Source organism: Trachinotus anak, unplaced genomic scaffold, assembly GCF_046630095.1.
Source record: "Trachinotus anak isolate AG129_WGS33_773 ecotype Australia unplaced genomic scaffold, CSIRO_AGI_Tana_v1 ptg000007l, whole genome shotgun sequence".
Taxonomy (NCBI): domain Eukaryota; kingdom Metazoa; phylum Chordata; class Actinopteri; order Carangiformes; family Carangidae; genus Trachinotus; species Trachinotus anak.
In genome coordinates this window covers 786,151-803,996 of record NW_027273858.1, presented here as the reverse complement: position 1 = coordinate 803,996, position 17,846 = coordinate 786,151, and the positions used below count along the sequence as shown (strand labels likewise).

The 17,846-nt window shown below is 40.1% G+C and overlaps 1 protein-coding gene across 1 annotated transcript in view; it reads left to right on the top strand.

The window, feature by feature from the left end:
• LOC139622503 (contactin-associated protein-like 4) overlaps window positions 1–17,846 on the top strand; it is a 68,020-nt gene that overhangs the window by 4,802 nt on the left and 45,372 nt on the right. The window contains exons 2-3 of the mRNA XM_071479830.1: window positions 11,311–11,421; window positions 17,322–17,515. Of these exons, the coding sequence (XP_071335931.1) occupies window positions 11,311–11,421; window positions 17,322–17,515 (305 nt within the window). The remainder of the gene's footprint in view (window positions 1–11,310; window positions 11,422–17,321; window positions 17,516–17,846) is intronic.

The following is a 17,846-nucleotide window of genomic DNA, read 5'->3' as shown; positions in this document are numbered from 1 at the left end:
CAGACAAACACATAGACACAGGTGAAAATATAACCTTCCTGGCAGAGGTAACAGGCAGGAGCACTCGTCACAGCTAACATACAGAGAGGGCTTCCAGGATGCTGTGTCTGTCAGATAAAAAACACACAGCTGGAGACACAAAGGAGGCAAACGATGGTAAATTTTCTCTCTCTGTGGTTACATAAGACCCCCACAGGATTGTTATCTCTTCTCTCAGCTGATTTGGAGTCAGTGGAGCTCTAATCGCAGACTGTGACTGGTACTGCTGCTCTCCTAACCTGTGCATATGTCCCTGAGTGTGTGTGTATGTGTGTGTGTGTGTGTGTGTGCATCTTCAGATAAGAAGCAAATAGCCACATGTGAGCATGATGTGAGGAGGGCGAGGGAATTCAGCATGGCGGCAGAGTGTGTGTGTGTGTGTGTGTGTGTGTGTGTGTGTGTGTGTCTGTGCACATAATGCCTATTAATGTGGATAATGTGCTCGTGTGCACATGTTGAGTTCAGATAACGAATGACTCACCACTCACAGTCACCGATCTTCGAGGAGAGAGGTTCTCAAGTTGAAGCTGACACGTCATGAGGCGCTGCATCAGAGAGGAGGCAGAGGAAGTGTTGTCTTCTTTCAGCCCGCTGGTTGGGAGTGAGCGTTGTTGGCTGATGATGAAGGCTGTGCTGCAGACTCCGGTATGTTTGGTTATTCAGCAAAGCCCTAAATAATTGAAGTATCTTACATTACTGGTTTTTAAGCAAGCGGCAACCCACTGTGACGTCACCCACTGGTTTGTGAGCTGCTGTTCTGAAGCCTCGAGTTTGCAATTTGGCCGTCGCCATCTTGGTTTTTTTTTAAACCAGAAGAGACCATATTTGGAGGAGAAGGTGGAGCTGAGGGGGAGTGAGGGGTGGATCTGACCTACACTGTCCTCTATCCTGATTGACAAGTACAGTCTGTCAATCACACAGTGGCCCCGCCCTAATGCATCCCCTGCTTTATGGTATTTTCCTCTAAATGGACCATAATTAAAAATAATGAACGTCATGTTGTGTTGAAGAAGACTTGAAACTAGAGACTGAGACAAACTCATCAGAAACTTTTTCCCATAGACTTCAATACAATCAGACTATGTTTACAACCAGTGGAGTCGCCCTCTGATGGTCAGTAGATAGAATGAAGGTTTAAAGCTCTTCAGCATCTTCAGTCTACGTCCATGTGTATAAACAGTCTGTGGTTATAGGAAGCGTTTTATCTTTTTTGTGTATTGTATTATTATTGTTACAAAAACACAATTGTTTAAGCTAACACATTATTTGACATCACATTTATTTTCTAAATATGATGGAAACAAATTTGATGTTAAATTGTAAAAAAAATAAAATAAAATAACTGGTGATGTAGGTGAAGAAAAAAATAACAATGCTATTAATTTCAGCCACAAAATCAGAAAATGCTATTTTTCAATGATCTTGATGATGTCTTGAGAGAAAGATAAACATGTGTATATAATGTAATTAGTCTAAATGCATCATGCATTTCCCTGCAAAATCCCTCTGTCATTTATGATTCATGAGACACTGGAGTTTGTGACAGCGAGATGAGGAAAGTGAGAGGAAGCTGAGGGGAAAGTCCTTCTCATATTTCTCCTTTAGTGTCATTTATGAAAATGTGTGTTCAGAGAAGAGGAGCCATAAATGGAATCTGATGAAGTCAAGGCTACGTTATGGCAGCGGCGGCCATCAGGGTAAACTCAGAGCCATCAGTCAGGAATCTAGATTTATTAACCCAGGGACAAGTAGTTAAGTGATAAAACTGACAGGGGCCTGCAGTCCATCCATCTGAGTTTGTGATGCATTGATATGTGCTCAAGGCCGGTCCCACTACAGCTCTGGCTCACTAAACACACACTCATTTATCACACGGCCCTGTCATCACCTTAGACGACTTGTAGTCGGTTCAGGAATCTGTCAGACTCTGCTAAGGTCAGGACACTCTGTCACTCATTGGAGGTCCAGATGTGGAGAGAAGCATGACTGGTTTTCCTGAGTGAAGCATGAGAATCCCTGCAGGTCCACCTCATGAAGGAGGCAGGTGAAGCTACTGGCATCAAACTGACACTGAAATGAAGTCACAGGGAAGTTTGTTATTACTGTAAATGAAGAAGAAGAAGAAGAAGAAGAAGAGGAAGAAGAAGTAGAGGAGGAAGATGATAAAGTTTATGATGATGATAAAGAAGGTTATGATGATGATGATGATGATGATGATGAGAACGATGTAGAAGCAGTTGGAGTAGATGACAAAAAAATAATGATTAGGAAACGATGATGATGATGATAATTAAGAATAAATGGATAAAGTAGATGTTGAATGTGAACATGATGATCATGATGACCAACAACCACTGATGATGATGATGATGATGATGATGATGATATCATCTGGATGACAAGAGATGAAGAACAGGTTGAATATGATAATGATAAAGATGAAAAAGATGATGATGATGATGATGATTACGAATAAAAAGATAGATGATGAAGAAAAAGATGAAAAACAGGTTGATGGTGATGATGATGATAAGAAAAAGAGAAGAATATATAATTATAATAAGATGATGAATTTGATGAAACCATAAAGAACAACAGGAAGATGATGATAAGAACCAGGAAAAAGAGCAAGAAGAAGAACGACAATGATGAAGCTGAAGAGGAAGAAATAAATGATGATGAAGAGGAGGAGAGTTTCTGACCTCTGTGAAATCAGTTGTATATTTATGCTACAACTATTTCTACATCTGATGAATGAACATTCTCCTTCTCTGCATGAAGCTGTTTATACTCTTCCAGCTCCTGATTGTGGCTCAGTGAGTGACTTGTAATTCGTTCCCACCGACTTGGGAGTAACACTTGAACTTAACGCAGCTCTGATGGACGCCGCTGACAGTTGAAACTTGTTCCTAACATACATTTCCAAAATGGCAGAGCCAAGATGGCACATTCAGAATTCAGCTGACAACTAATGTGATATTTTGCATTTGCGAGAATCTACTTCTGAGGCTGCTGGAGGAGTCCTGGGCATAATTTAACAAAACATCTACATACTGGAGCTGCCTCACATTTCTTTATGCTGTAAATCGCCAGCTGCTCCCTCTCTCTCTCCGAGCTGCCACAGGGGATAATTACATCAGATGCAATGGCTTGGTAAATGTGAGTGCATAAGAAATGTCACTGGTATGAAAGACGGTTGCTGACATTGAACGCTGCAGGACAAAGCCGAGTCGATGCCAAAACTTTAAGATGCAACAGAAATAAGGTATCTGACGAGCAATTTAACGGCTCAGTTAACGAGGTGGAAGAGATAGTGCAGAACACACCTGCACTTCCTCCACTGCCAAAGCATCTCTGAAACTTTCCCATTTCACCTGATTTTGATGGTACTTTGGATCAGGGTCAGTTACAGACCAGCAGCCCTGCAGCTGGCAGAGAGTCACTGACCAGACTTTTCAAGGACTTTCCAGGAACAATTCCCTCAAATTCAAGGAGCTATTGCAGCAAATGTGTTATCCTGCACACATGCAGACAGTAGCACGTAGCCGATTTACTAACATTAAATTAAAAAAAACCAAAACAACTTTTCTATCTTTGCACAGAATATAATTTAAATTTAAACACTTTAAATGAGCCAGGTCCATTTATGTCTATTTTTAAATTCACAGACTTTAAAGGACATAGAGGACCCGTGGGAACCCTGAACCCCCAAATCTGAAGGTCACAGAAACTCTTCCCTTGTGACGCCCCACATTGTGAATATATTGATAACACTGGTTCATTGAAAAGTCCAGTTATAATCTGTCACTGAGAACAGATTAATTCTTCACATCATGCAAGTGAGAAAGATTATAAAAACTATGATGATGACCCCAGTAGAAACTGGGGCTGCACAATCAATCAAAATATAATCCAAATATCTGGCAAAATAATCACAATATATTTATTTTGCATATCGTTCAGCCCTCCTAGAAACTAATGTGGATCAAGTTAAATGTGATGAAGAAGATTTTTCAACAACTTTAATCAGTGAAGCGTCTGAACAAATGCTTCGTAGCTATTTCTAGAAACGTGTCCAGTCTCTGTTATTACATCCATGTTAATTTCTTGTTAAAGAAGGAAATGTTGTAAAATATGCACAAGCAGAGCTTTGCATAGTTAAAAATATGTTATGCTGAGCTCAAAGAAACTGTGACACAAAGTACAGCCAGACTCTTAAAACAAAGCTTATACAGTAATTAAAATATTAGGCAGTTCTTGGAGTAGTGTAAAAATCTCTAATAAATTTCATCATAAACTAAGTGGTCATTAGTATATTTTTTTACATGTGGATTCCCCAAAAAACATCCAGTGGTGATTTGCATAATTTCATTTCACTCACCATCTGTACAGTATTTTATCTAAGGTTGGAAATCAGTGAAGCAGGTTTTAATTTTTAAGAACATGTTGGTGCAGAGGACACTGGACTGTGAAGAAGCTGTTGGAGTTTAGGAGTCTGTCCTTCAAACAGGAAGCCCAGGTCCAGTCTCCCGTGTCAGACCGGCGCTCCTCAAACGTGTCTGTACGATCAGTGCAGAACTTTCCAACAGGTGACTGTGTTTTAACGTCTCCTCGGGGCGGAGGCTGGAACACAAAGCCATAATGAAGTGTGACTGCAGCAGTGGTGTTGGCAGTGAAGTGGTCACGTGTCACTGACCTGCACCACACACACACACACATGCACATGCACACGCACACGCACACACACACACACACACACACACACACACACACACACACACACACACTGTTCGTCTTTGATGTTTATGTATAATTTAGGCTGCTGCAGTGCTGGTGAAAGCTAAATGAGACCATGTGATGGGTGTTGTACGAAACCTGGATTGTACAAAGACCAGCTGGCCTCAGGATGGTAACAGCCCGGACAAAGACATGCAGTCATCACTGTATTTTTATTGTCTCATTAATAACTGCTGGTGCAGCGTTGCAGTGTATTTGAAATAATTTCCCTCCTCTTCTTGAACTCACTATCTCAGATTTGAAATATGATTTTTTTTTTTTGCCAAGGGGCTGGACACTGTTTTATGCTGTGGTTGGATTTAATGGAAAAGTCTGAAGACTTTCTTAAAATGCATATAAAAGGAGAATAAATCACCTGCTGTGACTTAAAATCATATTCGTGTTCATTTCATTAAAAAAGTAGCTGCCAGCTGTTTTTAAGACATTCTAACAAATAATGCATTAGACTCAGTGTTTTAATGGTTTTAATGTCTTTTAGATCATGAATATTGAACAATGACCAACAAACTTTTATTGCGCTGATGATTTTCAGACATTTTCTTCCTTTTATTCCAACATCAGTTCTCTGAAAAAGTTTTGAAATGCCTCATTCAAGGGCACAATATCTGTTGTATTTTTCCTGCCAGGTCAGTGATTAAAGTCTGTGACTTTCTCTCTTTATGGGCCAGATTAACCTTTCCAGCACTGCAGCCATGGGGGTTTCAGTTTTCTGCCTGTGTAGATGGGATGAAAGTTAAACCTGGCAAATTCTGAGTAGAAGGGATTTGCAAGAGAGAACCTCTGATCTGGTGATCAAAATGTTAGAATAATCTGCACAATATATGTGTTGATGTCAGAAAACAGCTTGAAAAGGTCTTTCTGGGGCTGACTTGAATCCACAGTGAATGGATGGATGTTTAAATGTTAGTCAAAAGAGCAGAGGTGGAAGCATATGGTGAGGAGAGGTACCTCTACGTGAATCTGTAAGATAGAAAGGTGGTTGTGTTTCAGTCAACACAAAAGCAGTACCAACAGGAAGGACTTCTGCTTTCCTTGTTGCTTACAATTTCCTGCATGGAGAGCAGACACGTCCACAGTGTTAAAATTCTCCACCATACAGAGGGTCAGGCCCTCCCACCAGGGGAGGAGACCACAGAGAGTTTCTCCTCAGAGCAGAAGTCCTGTGGATTTTTACTCTGTACACAATCAGGAACCTGAGCTTCAGTGTTTTTTTTGTTTCTCTTAGGTTCCTGAGTGTTTTGCCTGTTTGTAACCAGGGACTTTACCAACACAGTCCTGTGTTAATATATGTACTTTTGAATCAACACTTGATTGATTTTGTCCCCAGAATCTATGTTTTTGACCATGTCCTACAATTTCTAGAAAAATACCAAATTGTATAATTAATTTCTAAAAATTTTAACATGCTCCTCAATCAAGTTGCAGGAAATATAATCACAATCTTCCCTTTTGTTTCTGAGTTACAGCGCATAACAATGCCCACAAGTATTTCTGCAGAACATTATGATGTCACAATGAAGTCAATCTTTGACCCTTTAGATATAAAATGTCATCCCTTTGTGGGGTCACAGGGACCTTGACTTTTGATCTTTGATCACCAAAATCATATACCTTCATCCTTGAGTCCAAGTGAATGTTTGCACCAATTTTGAATTTACTCCCCCTGGTGTTACTGAGATATTGTGTTCATGAGATTGGGACAGACAGACAGACAACACGATAACAAAACGCCTCCGGCTACAGCCAGCGCCAGTGCCAAGACATAAAAAATATCAGCGTGCAAGGCACATTTACGACTGACAGACGATGTGATGGAAACATTGTTTTTCAGCATCCATGTGGTAATCCTCACAGCTCAGGAGCTGTTAGACAAACAGGGCCCTTTCACAGGCCAGAGAGGCATGCTGGGAGGAAGGCCGGCTGTTCAGAACAACCAAACCAGTGTGACAAACTAAAGTTTGATAAATCACACCAGATCAAATTAGAGGCCCATTAATGTCAGAACTCAAAGTGGTGCAGAAAACAATTCTCTCTTTTCTCTTATTTTCTCTTCATCACTTAAATATATCACTGACATCTGAGGCTGAGCGAGCCACCGGTCTGATAGTCATCTGCTTTAAAACAAGTGTGAAGAAACATAACACCGCAGCACAAGACATATATACTCTCCTGGGATCACAAAGGTCTCGAGGAGTGGGAGGCGACATTCACAGCTTATTTTTTCCAGTTACCGTAATGTTTTTCCACCCATGACAGCTTTAATTACAGATCCTAAGATTGTTCTATTATTATTGGCATCACTTCTGCAAGCAGCATCTGAAAGTTTTCTTCTTCTGTTCAGTGTCACTCTGGATGACATGCTGATACCAAAAATGTAATATAAATGTACAGTGCATGCACTATTGATGCTGCTCCCTCACTCTTATCCTCCTTCTCCTTTTATCCTTATATATATCAAACTTTAATGACTGCATCAGCAGCATGGAAAAGGACATAAGTCATTACTATGTATATAGATAGATATATAGAGTTGGTCACAAACAAATCTAGAATGAGCAGTCCTGGTACTTCTTGTTTAAAATGTGGACTAAAGTTTTTCCAGTTTAGCAAAAGATCACTGCAATTTTCTGTTTCTGATGATTCATGATTGAGGGGACGGACAGGCCTCGGTGTGATCATTGTGCTCAGTGAAACAGGGTTTAATGGTAACATCACTGGGAGAGATGCACATTGTGCAGCACTGAACTATGACTGTGCAGGACACTTAAAGAGCTGTGAACCTCTAAATCTTCTGATTGTTGTTTATTGAAGTGGAGGACGATGCTCATCAGCTTGATTTAATTATAAATTCAGTGGGCACTCTGCTATTTCAGCGATATGATAAAATGGATGCTATAGAGGGAGGGATGGGGGATGAGAAGACGAACGAGAATCTCCTGATGGAGCTCACTCTGCTGGATGAATAATGTTTAAACACATGACATGTATGTGCAGGGTACTAAGAGTACTGAGTGCTCTCAAACCTGCAGAGCTTTGAATGTGAGAATTGACAAGGTGGTGAAGACTAATGATTCACAATATCTCTGTTCAGGCCAAGGGCTGTTGGCCTAACACTCCATTAGCAACCATAACACTCAGTCCTGTGCGTGGCACTGAAATGCTCCTGCAGCATGTTGAGAGTAAAACTGTGAATGCAAAAATGTTAAGAGTGCTTAAAAATACCTCGGAGGAAAAGCTAAATGGAACCAACAATAGAAACCAAGAGCAGTTGACTATGTGTTGAGTAAGTGTTTGTGTTTCCATGATTATATACAGTTAGGAGAACACACATGTAATTTCCTGTGCTTAGTTAGATAGTTGCTAACTTTGTGTATCTCAGCGGCTAACATTAGCTTATTATTGAAGCATATTAGAGGACGACTTTCATATTGTCTCCTCTGTCTTTGTCACCCACTCCAAAGATAATTTCTGCTGCGCACAGTGATAAAGATATATTTTTGTAAAACCACTGACTCAGCATGTGTTTCATTTCATAAGTATGTCTGTCCCACGTCACTGCTTCTGGTGTTGGTGTGAAATATGGAGCAACCGCGACATTAGCTGAGAGACCTCAGAGAGAAATGATGAACTAAATAGTGTTTGGTGTCTAACACTGACTGACACTGGCTGACAAACACTTCTCCAGTCTAACAACACTTTGATCTTATTTCTCCTAATGAAGTAAAAGTATGAAGCATGAAGTGAACATTATTATAGATGCTTTAAGTCTATTTAACTGTATTTTTTCAAGGATATATGTCGGTTGCTTTTACAGTAATCACCATTAAAGTATGCTTCGAATAAACATACAACTGTGGTTTCTCTTATACTGATAATATACAAACGTTTGTATTTGCCTATTTTAAATTCTGGCCAGGAGATGTCGCTCTGTTAACATGAAGTGTCAAGAAATGAACTTTTTCTCGAACCATCACTGTTAGAATGAGATTTACATGGAGGTGACTTCGTTGCTAACACAACAAAACTAGCTAAGATGAGCTAAGAAGCTAGCTAAGGAGGCAGGTGCTACTACTTCCGGTGGTCTCCTGGCTGCTGCAGGGGAAGCGTTACCTGTGATAACTGATAACTGATTTCATTTAGCTTCTACTGTTTCTCACCTTTTGTGGAGCTCAACATTGTTAAACTCAGCTCTCTGGACCATGGATCCTCCTCCTTGCTCGTAAATCGCACTGAACAACAGGTTGAATGCAGTAAGTTGTGGGACTGGATGAGGCAGAACATTTGACTAAGCGAGCTTAACCCTAACGTCCACTAACAGAAACCAAAGCAACAGCTTAAAATTAAAATTTCAGTCAGTTGTAAAACAGTTTGTAACCTTATTAATTTGTCTTTTATCCTGTTTTGGGCCAGCTGGGTTACAACAGTTTAGAGCTGTGAACCGTACTGTAACTGCAGGTTGTGTCCTGGTTTCCCGGGGTTGGTGCCTGCTCGCTGCGGACAGTCGAGAAAATAGTTTGAACAAAAATATCTCGAAAATCTTGAAATATGGACAAACTCATTTTGCAGTAATTATATTATTATATGTTGTACTGTTTTCAAGATCTCACAAACTTTTAATTGCTCATGTTGTGTGTTTGATGATACCTCACTATGAGAATTTGTCTTGTTTCTGCTGAGAAGAGATGGAGTCTCATCCCTTGAAGTTCAGTTCATTAGGGCTTTAGGTTCTGGCATTCATTCTCTACCGCCACAGCTCATATGGTGTTCAGTTAATTAGTTAAAATGTGCACACACATACACAGGGGCAGTGGACAGCCATGAATGTTGGGAGATTGGAAAGTGCTGCTCATAAACTCCCCCCTACCCACATTTCTTCCTGCTGGTCCTGGCCTAGCGACCTTTTGGTCCCAAGCCCACAAAAAAAATATTAAAATTGTGATATGCAGTTCTTCAGCCTCAAGGACTGGAGAAGAATTAGAAACCTGGATGTTTATAGGTTGATAATAATGTATTAGATGGTGCCTTGGCTCATGAGAACAAATGATAGATTTATTGCGAAACAATAATTATCATTGGCACAGAGATTGTAAATCAATCAATATAAATCACCCCCACACACAGACAGCTGGGGAAAACCTTTCATGCATCAACTCTTTATGATCAAATATTTTCTTAAGTATCCATGATTGTTCCCTTGTACCAGCTGCCATCAGTATGTGTTTTTATTTGGAGATGAAGTGCACAGATGTTGACTTTGAGCTTTCAGAACAAGATATTAACATTTTAACACTACAGACTCTGAATTACAGCAGTGTACCAAGCTGTGTCAGTTTTGCATGTTCCAGTTTCATAAGCTTAATATGCACATTTTTTGTCAGTACAATAGGTTTAGTTACATTTTGCTATTGGCTTATCAAGTTATTAATTAGGGCTGTCCATGTCACTTTCAAAAACCAGAAAATATTTCTTGGTTAAGCTATAAGTAAATATAACAAATGTTCACTTTTTAATCATTTATACGTTGCTAGTATTCAGGGTCTTTAGGGGACTCAATGAATTATGTTTTAATCCATGAGAATAGTCCATGGCTGTTATTGTAGCGCTAACATATAACATTGTGCAATCAGAACACAACAATGAACAAAAACCAGATAAAATCAAAGTCCCATGAAAGAGACCAAAGTCAAACTCTCTGTGTAAGTTCCCTCGATGTGCAGAAATCGAATATCAAAGCAGTGAGGCCAAGTCTGACTAAATCTCAACCAAACAAAGTAAAGACAGAATGAAGCTCCTTCATTAATAAAATCACACCAAGAGATGTCTCAGCTCTGAGTGAAACATCTATTATCAAAGGGGGTTTCAGCTGAAGACTCCACCGGGGCGTTTAAATTTGCAGCCTGGTTTATCACAATCAAATCAAACATGGAAGCTCATAAATGTGCCCAGTTTTGTGAAGACTACACGTATGATTTGCACTTGTATTGTTCACCAACACAAAGTTAATGATCTACTGTCAGATGGAGTGAAGTTTATGTTTACTTATATGCAGTTGTGTCCATCAGTTTTTAAAAAGTGGTAAATACATATTATGGTTTTTGCTGCATTGATGTTATGAAGAGTTTAACCCTCATAGTGTATGAGCTTTGAAAAGCCTCCTCTGATGTCACCGATCCTCTCAGTGGCCAGTTCATTAATGTGTCTACTCAGGCAGTTCGGACACAATGCATTAATTGTCCAGCAGTCTCTCATTATAGACAAAAAAGCTGTTTACACAAGTTAAAGTAAGGCCTGATAACTGAGGATCAGGCTCCGTTATTTCCGGACATTCACATTTTCAGCACTAAAACTGAAGAGCTTATTCTTATTGTGAGACAACAGATCCAGGGAAGGAACACAGTTTTCAGCAGCATCTTGTTTTTTGCAAATTATGTCACGATTTTAAGTCAGCTGTTCTTCCTCTTCTGTGGTTCACAGAGGTGTGTCACAATCCCCTGGTGTCGAATCTGCTGCCATCATCCTTCAGGAGCTCCTCGCAGCTGTCTAACAGCCACGGGCCAGGCTTTGCTAAGCTGAACCGGAGAGAAGGTGAGTAAACTACCACAAACCCTTGTCATGGCTGTGGGCTCTAGGCTGTTCTTGGTCCATAAATCTGTGTGGTGGGGTGCTGTACAACACAAAGCAACACATTTAGTATAGCAGGGGACTCGCCCCAAACTGTTTGACCAGGAAAGGTTAATTAGTTCGTCTTAGCTGACAATGGCAAATCCTTTTAATACTGGGCCACGTTTTACACACTGTTTATGGTTTTACTTGTCAAAATTCAAGAAAAAAATGTAATATCATACATTTTTAGCTGAGGCAGTAGCTTATTTACATAGCGTTGCATTTTTTGCTGCTGTAAAGACCATTATCATGCACAAGTCAGGCAATGCTTCCCATATAAATGAAAAACTCTGCAGCTTTTTGCAGCTCACACAGCCAGTATAGCCTGAAAACAGGCTGGGTGTGTAGAAGGGCTCTTGTTTGCTAACAGCGTTGCCATTTGCAGGCAATAATATAAGTGAATATCAGGGTCATGTCATTCTGCCCAAACAAAAAGATCTCAGGCAGTTTTCACTCACCTAACTTAAATATGACTTTCTCCAGCTGTACTCTCTCCACGTTAATGGAATATAGATGCACGTGTTCACACAACCATGGCTTCCCACTGCAGATACTTCACCAGTGCAGCTGTGAGTAATGCTCATGAATTTCCCACACACACCTCAGTGATAGCTGTCCTTCACCCAGGTTGTTCCTCCTCTGAACCCCAGGATGCAGACACCTCATACTGCATATGTTCAAACAGAATAATCTGACGTAAAGGTTTTCAAGTTTAAGGTATATTAAGAATTAGTTTGACTGATCATCGAAGAACTGGATGTTACTGTTCGTAAGAAACAGACAACTCTTCATTCTTACATGTCAGCTAGGCCACAGTGGGATCTTTCAACTATTCCATGTCTGCCTCAGCAATACTCCCCAGTATTCACATATAAAATTTAGCAGTTTAACATCAATAAATTATTGCCACATCCTTGTCTTCTTTTCTTCTCGCTCTTTCTTTTCTTTTATCTTCAGTGTTTTTACTGGTTGTGCAGACAGTACACTGCCTACTGCCTCCTTTTTGTGCTGTTTTTAGGTGAATATATTAGCAGAAGGTTGACTTTTGTCACAAAAACTGACAAGTAAGTTGATGAGTAGTTAAAAAAAAACATAAAACTTATGTGCTGATACAGGGAGGTGTGAGAAAAGACACCTTTTTTTTCATGTGCTCTGGCATGAAGAGTTGGCTAGTTTCCACTAATACCAGAAGCACGAATCGGATGGAAGCGCTGTGATGTCTTTGTCTTTGACACGACAGAGGATCTGAATGATTTTCACCACCTGGGAGACTGCAGGAAGCACAGCCAGCAGGTTGCTGTTTCCTTGGTGTGTTTGATGGCAAAAGCTGTGAGCAAACACACCCGCTGTGTTCCCTCGCTTCAGTCATCCCGCTCTGTCTGTTTACCGATCTGAGTTTGATCCACATAAAGGAGTATCACATGCTTCTAAAGAAAGATCAGATGCATCTGAATGGCAGAACATAAGTTATTTTTTTCTTTTTTTTGATACAGCTGAAAAACAGAGAAGCAAAGAGAGGAAGTAATGAAATAAGATGGAAACTGAAGATGTGCCTTTGATTTTGTACATATTTCCTCCGGCACACAGACAAAGAAAAGATGATGGTAACACACTTGGTCTTCTGCCAGCATCATTTTATTATTCACTTGGTAGATAGAAAGCTATTTCATAGTGTGGATTCATACATGCATGCCACTGTGCACACACATGCAGCTGACCCACACGCAAAGTTAAACATGCACAGGGGAGGATAAAGAGCCAGTGCAACAACCTGCTTTGAGAGGAAACGTTAGAGCTTGTTCCCTGAAACAAATTCTCATTTATATAATATATTCATATTGGTCAGGCTTTAGCTCATTATGTCCTGAGCTAATCTTGAGCCTTGGCAATGATTTCTTGCTAACGATAGCACCTCGCAGGTTACAATGCCTTATTGATTCTCTGCTTTAGAGCTTTAGAATTGGAGTGATCAATAAATCTAATTCAGTTTTGACAACAGCAACGCACACTTCACAAAGAGCTCCACAATACGACAAATTGCTTAATTGATGTAAAAATAAAAGAAGCGCTTTGCTCCCTGAATCCCAGCTGTTCTTTGTAGAAATCAAACCCCTGCTCATTTACGCCTCCTCCAGCTGCCGCTAATGCTCCTCATCCTCCTCTACAGTGATTCTCTGAGGAGCCGCTTCATTCAGAGTCAATTTACAAGCAAAATGAGCAGAGACTGGCACAGCACAACACACAGCTCCCTTTAAGGGAAACACCGAGCTTCCTCCCAGCACTCTGCAGTCTAGTTGCACTATTAGCCTGTGTATTAACCTACGGGAGCATTGATAGGAATGCAAATTTACCCAACTGGTTGTCGGGGTCATTCTTGATTAATCATTGATTTCTCATTAAAAGCTTATAAAATACAAGATGCATGTTTTTCTTTTGTCAAAGCTATATATAAACAATTTATGAGCGTTTTATGGCATAACTCAAGTTATTTATTTTTAATTAGAGATTAAAACACTTATGTGTAGGATTTTAAAATGTGATATGGATCAGAGTGAAAGCATCGACCTAGACTCCACCAGCGTTGCTGCATTTTTCCATAAAAACCTTTTGCAGTCAGACTAATTTGACAAATGCTGTAATCACATATAAACTGTGATCATAGTGCCTTTAAAAAATGTAAATCCCTTTTATCAAAATTGCTGCCTCTGCTTCAGCACTGCCGGCGGTTATTTAATAAATGGCCCACAGAATGTAAAAGAGATTTAAGCCAGTAATTCTGTGCAAATTGTAGGTTTTTCAGGAGGACATATAGTGAATTCAGCGAACCAAAACATGGAGCGCACTGAAAATCAAGCCTGGTGCTTCTTTAAATGAACAGCGCTCTGCCCTATAAGTGCTTATCACACGTACGGTGGCTGAGAGAGGTCAGTGCACTGCAATTTAAGAAAAGACAAGTAAATTAACAAAACATCTTCATCAGTTTGACAACATGTGCTCGGCAAACACTCACAACACACACAGTTACGGAAACATGCTGCAAATAGCACAGTTAACAATCAGTGTGTTTCCAGGGGACACAAAAAAGTGATGAACCTGACTGGGACGTGCTTGTTGCTCAATGCTTTGTGACATTTGAACTCATTGAAGTCTCCTCCTCGTCGGTAGTGTTGTTAAGTGACCACCGCAGGGTTCATTACTTTGTTTGTGTCCCTTGGAAACACTTTGTGCTACTTGCAGTGTGTTTCTGTATTTGCTGGGCCTGTGTTGTCATATCTGTGAGAATGTTTTCTTAATTTGCTTGTGTTTTGTCTATATGTATGTGTTTTTCTTTAGTTGTGGTGTATTGAGTTCTCTCAGCCTCCGTACACAAGCCATGGACTGTTAACAATATGCCCTTTTTACAAAATTATATACTGTAAGTACTTAATGAAAATCTTTCCGTTTCAGTTTTATATATGTTATATGGAGAAATTCCAGCTTCATTTGTCAGCTTTTTAAAATTTTTTTACCCTGAACAGTTCATATTGTGATGCTGACAGTCTGTCGTTTATCTTCCTTCCAGACTGTCTGTCAGAATAACAGCATTACTGACAGCAGAATGGACTTTTGTGTTGCTTGTGATGAAGCTTGACCAGCTCTTTGGTTAGATGCTTATGGCTTACCGTAGTTTTGCCTCTCCTGTAACAGCCGCCTAAACTACCAGCTCCTCTCTGTTCAAAACATGCAGAAGGCGTTTCATCACGTTTCATTCTGGTCAGACAGACTCTTGGGTACAACTCTGAAGTTCTGACTCTGCTGCTGTAAGTCATCTAAGTTGCATAATCTAATATCTGCCTTGGGAGAAGTCACAACACCTCTAATGACTACGAGATGCTGGCTCCAGAAATCACTGTGTGAAGTAACTAAAAAAAAAGGCTCACTTTTTTCCACATGAAATTGGGTGTGATTCTTGTGTTTATTGGTTGAAATGTTGAAACTTCATGCTCCTATGAGGAGATACAGAGGCTTATGCAAGCACCAAGTGATTTTTCTTTATTTTATCCCAAAGGCTCTTGCTCAACCTCTAACTCTGCTGATACCAAGTGGCTGATCTGGCAGAGAGCCCAGATTCAAGAGTTCTTTCTAAAAGGAGCTTTGTTACAGACATCAGTATAATTTTATTTATGGCTGTCACCAAACAAGGAATTGCAGTGACAAGGGGATGAGCCTGATTACAGGTTGTAATTATTCATTAGATATGTCTTGAAACTCATACAACACTGAGCAGGCGTCTAAAATTGAAAACACATCTCAACTGTGTTTGAATTATCAGCTGTTATGACTTATTTGTATCATAATAATAATAATACTTTGATGTTTTAAATAACACTAATACATTTAAATAATACTAATGAATATTGCTCTTTATGATGACTATTTCCATACTTTCACAAGGCTTTTTGTGTGTCAGGGTTAAGGTTATTGTGGGCAGCCCTAATGTGAAGCCCCCAGTGGTGCTGCAGGTGAGGGCAAAGAAATGCTTCATGGGTAAGATGTTTGGGGTTTTGGCATTGAAATAGAATTAAGGTCCAGGACAGACCAAACCATTTGTCAGTGGGATAAGCTGTTCAGAATATTCTGCAGAGCAGATTGGAGATTAATAAAGATGCCCTGTGGAGTTTTCTTGTAAAAAATCTAAAGTTACCTTTACAGTGAGTGTAATTCGTACCTTCCTTGTGTTCTCGAGGTGTAACAAACATATTTGGTGGAGTTCCTTCTTCATGAAATACCTTTAATTTAAAAAATCCTCAATTGTTCACATCCATATTGACTTTGTCAGTGTCCTGTCCTCTGCTTTGCTATGTTTGTTGGCGTCATTAAGTGTCAGTCAGCAAAAGAATGTGAAGTCGAGTGTAGGATGTGAGTCACGCTGCGTACGTGCCTGTGCACATGCATGTGCGTTCTCATGCACGACACAAACAAAACAAGGATCCACTTGTAGAAATAATTATACGCTACTGTTGAGGTGAGGCTCCTGAGTTGTGGGAAACTGTTGGAAGGAATTAATTACAGGAAGGAAGGTAAAATAAGAGCCGTACATGCTGATCATCAAAGAAGAGGTTTAGGGTTTAGAGAATCCATTAAAGATCATAATAAAAGTAGAAGAGGTGATGCATGTGTATAGGATGGTGTTCTACAGCAAAATGTCACTTTGGTATAGCAGTTAGACATGTACACAAATATACACACACCTTTTGGTGCTTTAATTATTTAACACATCTTCATTTTATGGGTCTGTGCTCTGGTACTCAGATTATATGAAGGTCTGCTATGAGCTGGCAACTTTTAATATTGTATAAGGCTCACGGTGTCCGTCATAAATGCCTCAGCTGCAGCTTATATGATGTGCAGAACAGTCCTAAAGCTACAGATTAAACTCTTTTGACTGTTCCAAATTAAACATCAAAGAAAGACGTTGATAAAGCCTTTGTGCTCAGGGCTTTGAAACTATGGAAAAGTTTGTGTCTGACGAAAGACATAAGATAGTAAGATTTGCCTTCTTTTAAGAAACAGCTGAAAACTCTGTATGGATTTGCATTTGTCTGAAAAGTTTTTCGTTCTTGTTAATGCAGTGATAGTATTTTAAAGGATTCAGCAGATCATATGTTTTAATTAATTTTTGTTCCCCTTTGATTTTCCTGCACTCAAACTTAACTTTCTTGAGAAAAGTGTCCTACAATTAATTTTATTATCTGTGTACAAACATGATTTTCATGTAGATAAATAAAAGTCTGCACTTCATCCTTGGGATCACTCAGAGGTGTTTCTCTCTCCCTGCCCAGGCGCTGGTGGTTGGTCTCCTCTGAGTTCAGACAGGTATCAGTGGCTGGAGGTCGACCTGGGTGGGCGGACACAAATCACTGCTGTCGCCACGCAGGGTCGCTATGGCAGCTCTGATTGGCTGACGGCCTACCTGCTGATGTTCAGTGACACGGGACACAACTGGAAACAGTATCGGCAGGAGGACAACATAGGGGTGAGTGCACTGTGTAAAGTCGTACTGACAGCTGTGTGGATGGTGTAGTAAACATCAGTGTAACTGATTCATCAGCTTTAGCTGGACAGTGATTCTGCTGCTGCACAGACAATAGACCTTTTCCCCAGTGGATATTTTGACTTGTCCTAATAGGAAAAGCACAACAATAACTTTAGCCTGCGGAGGTCTCTGCATCCCAGTGAGCCATGACAGCGTGTGTGACATTGTGGGTGCAGAAGTAGAATTAACTGAAAAATCATCTTGCGGTAAATTTCCAGACAACCTCTGACATTGAGCAGAAGGCTCGGCCCAAAATTCAAGCTGTGTGTCA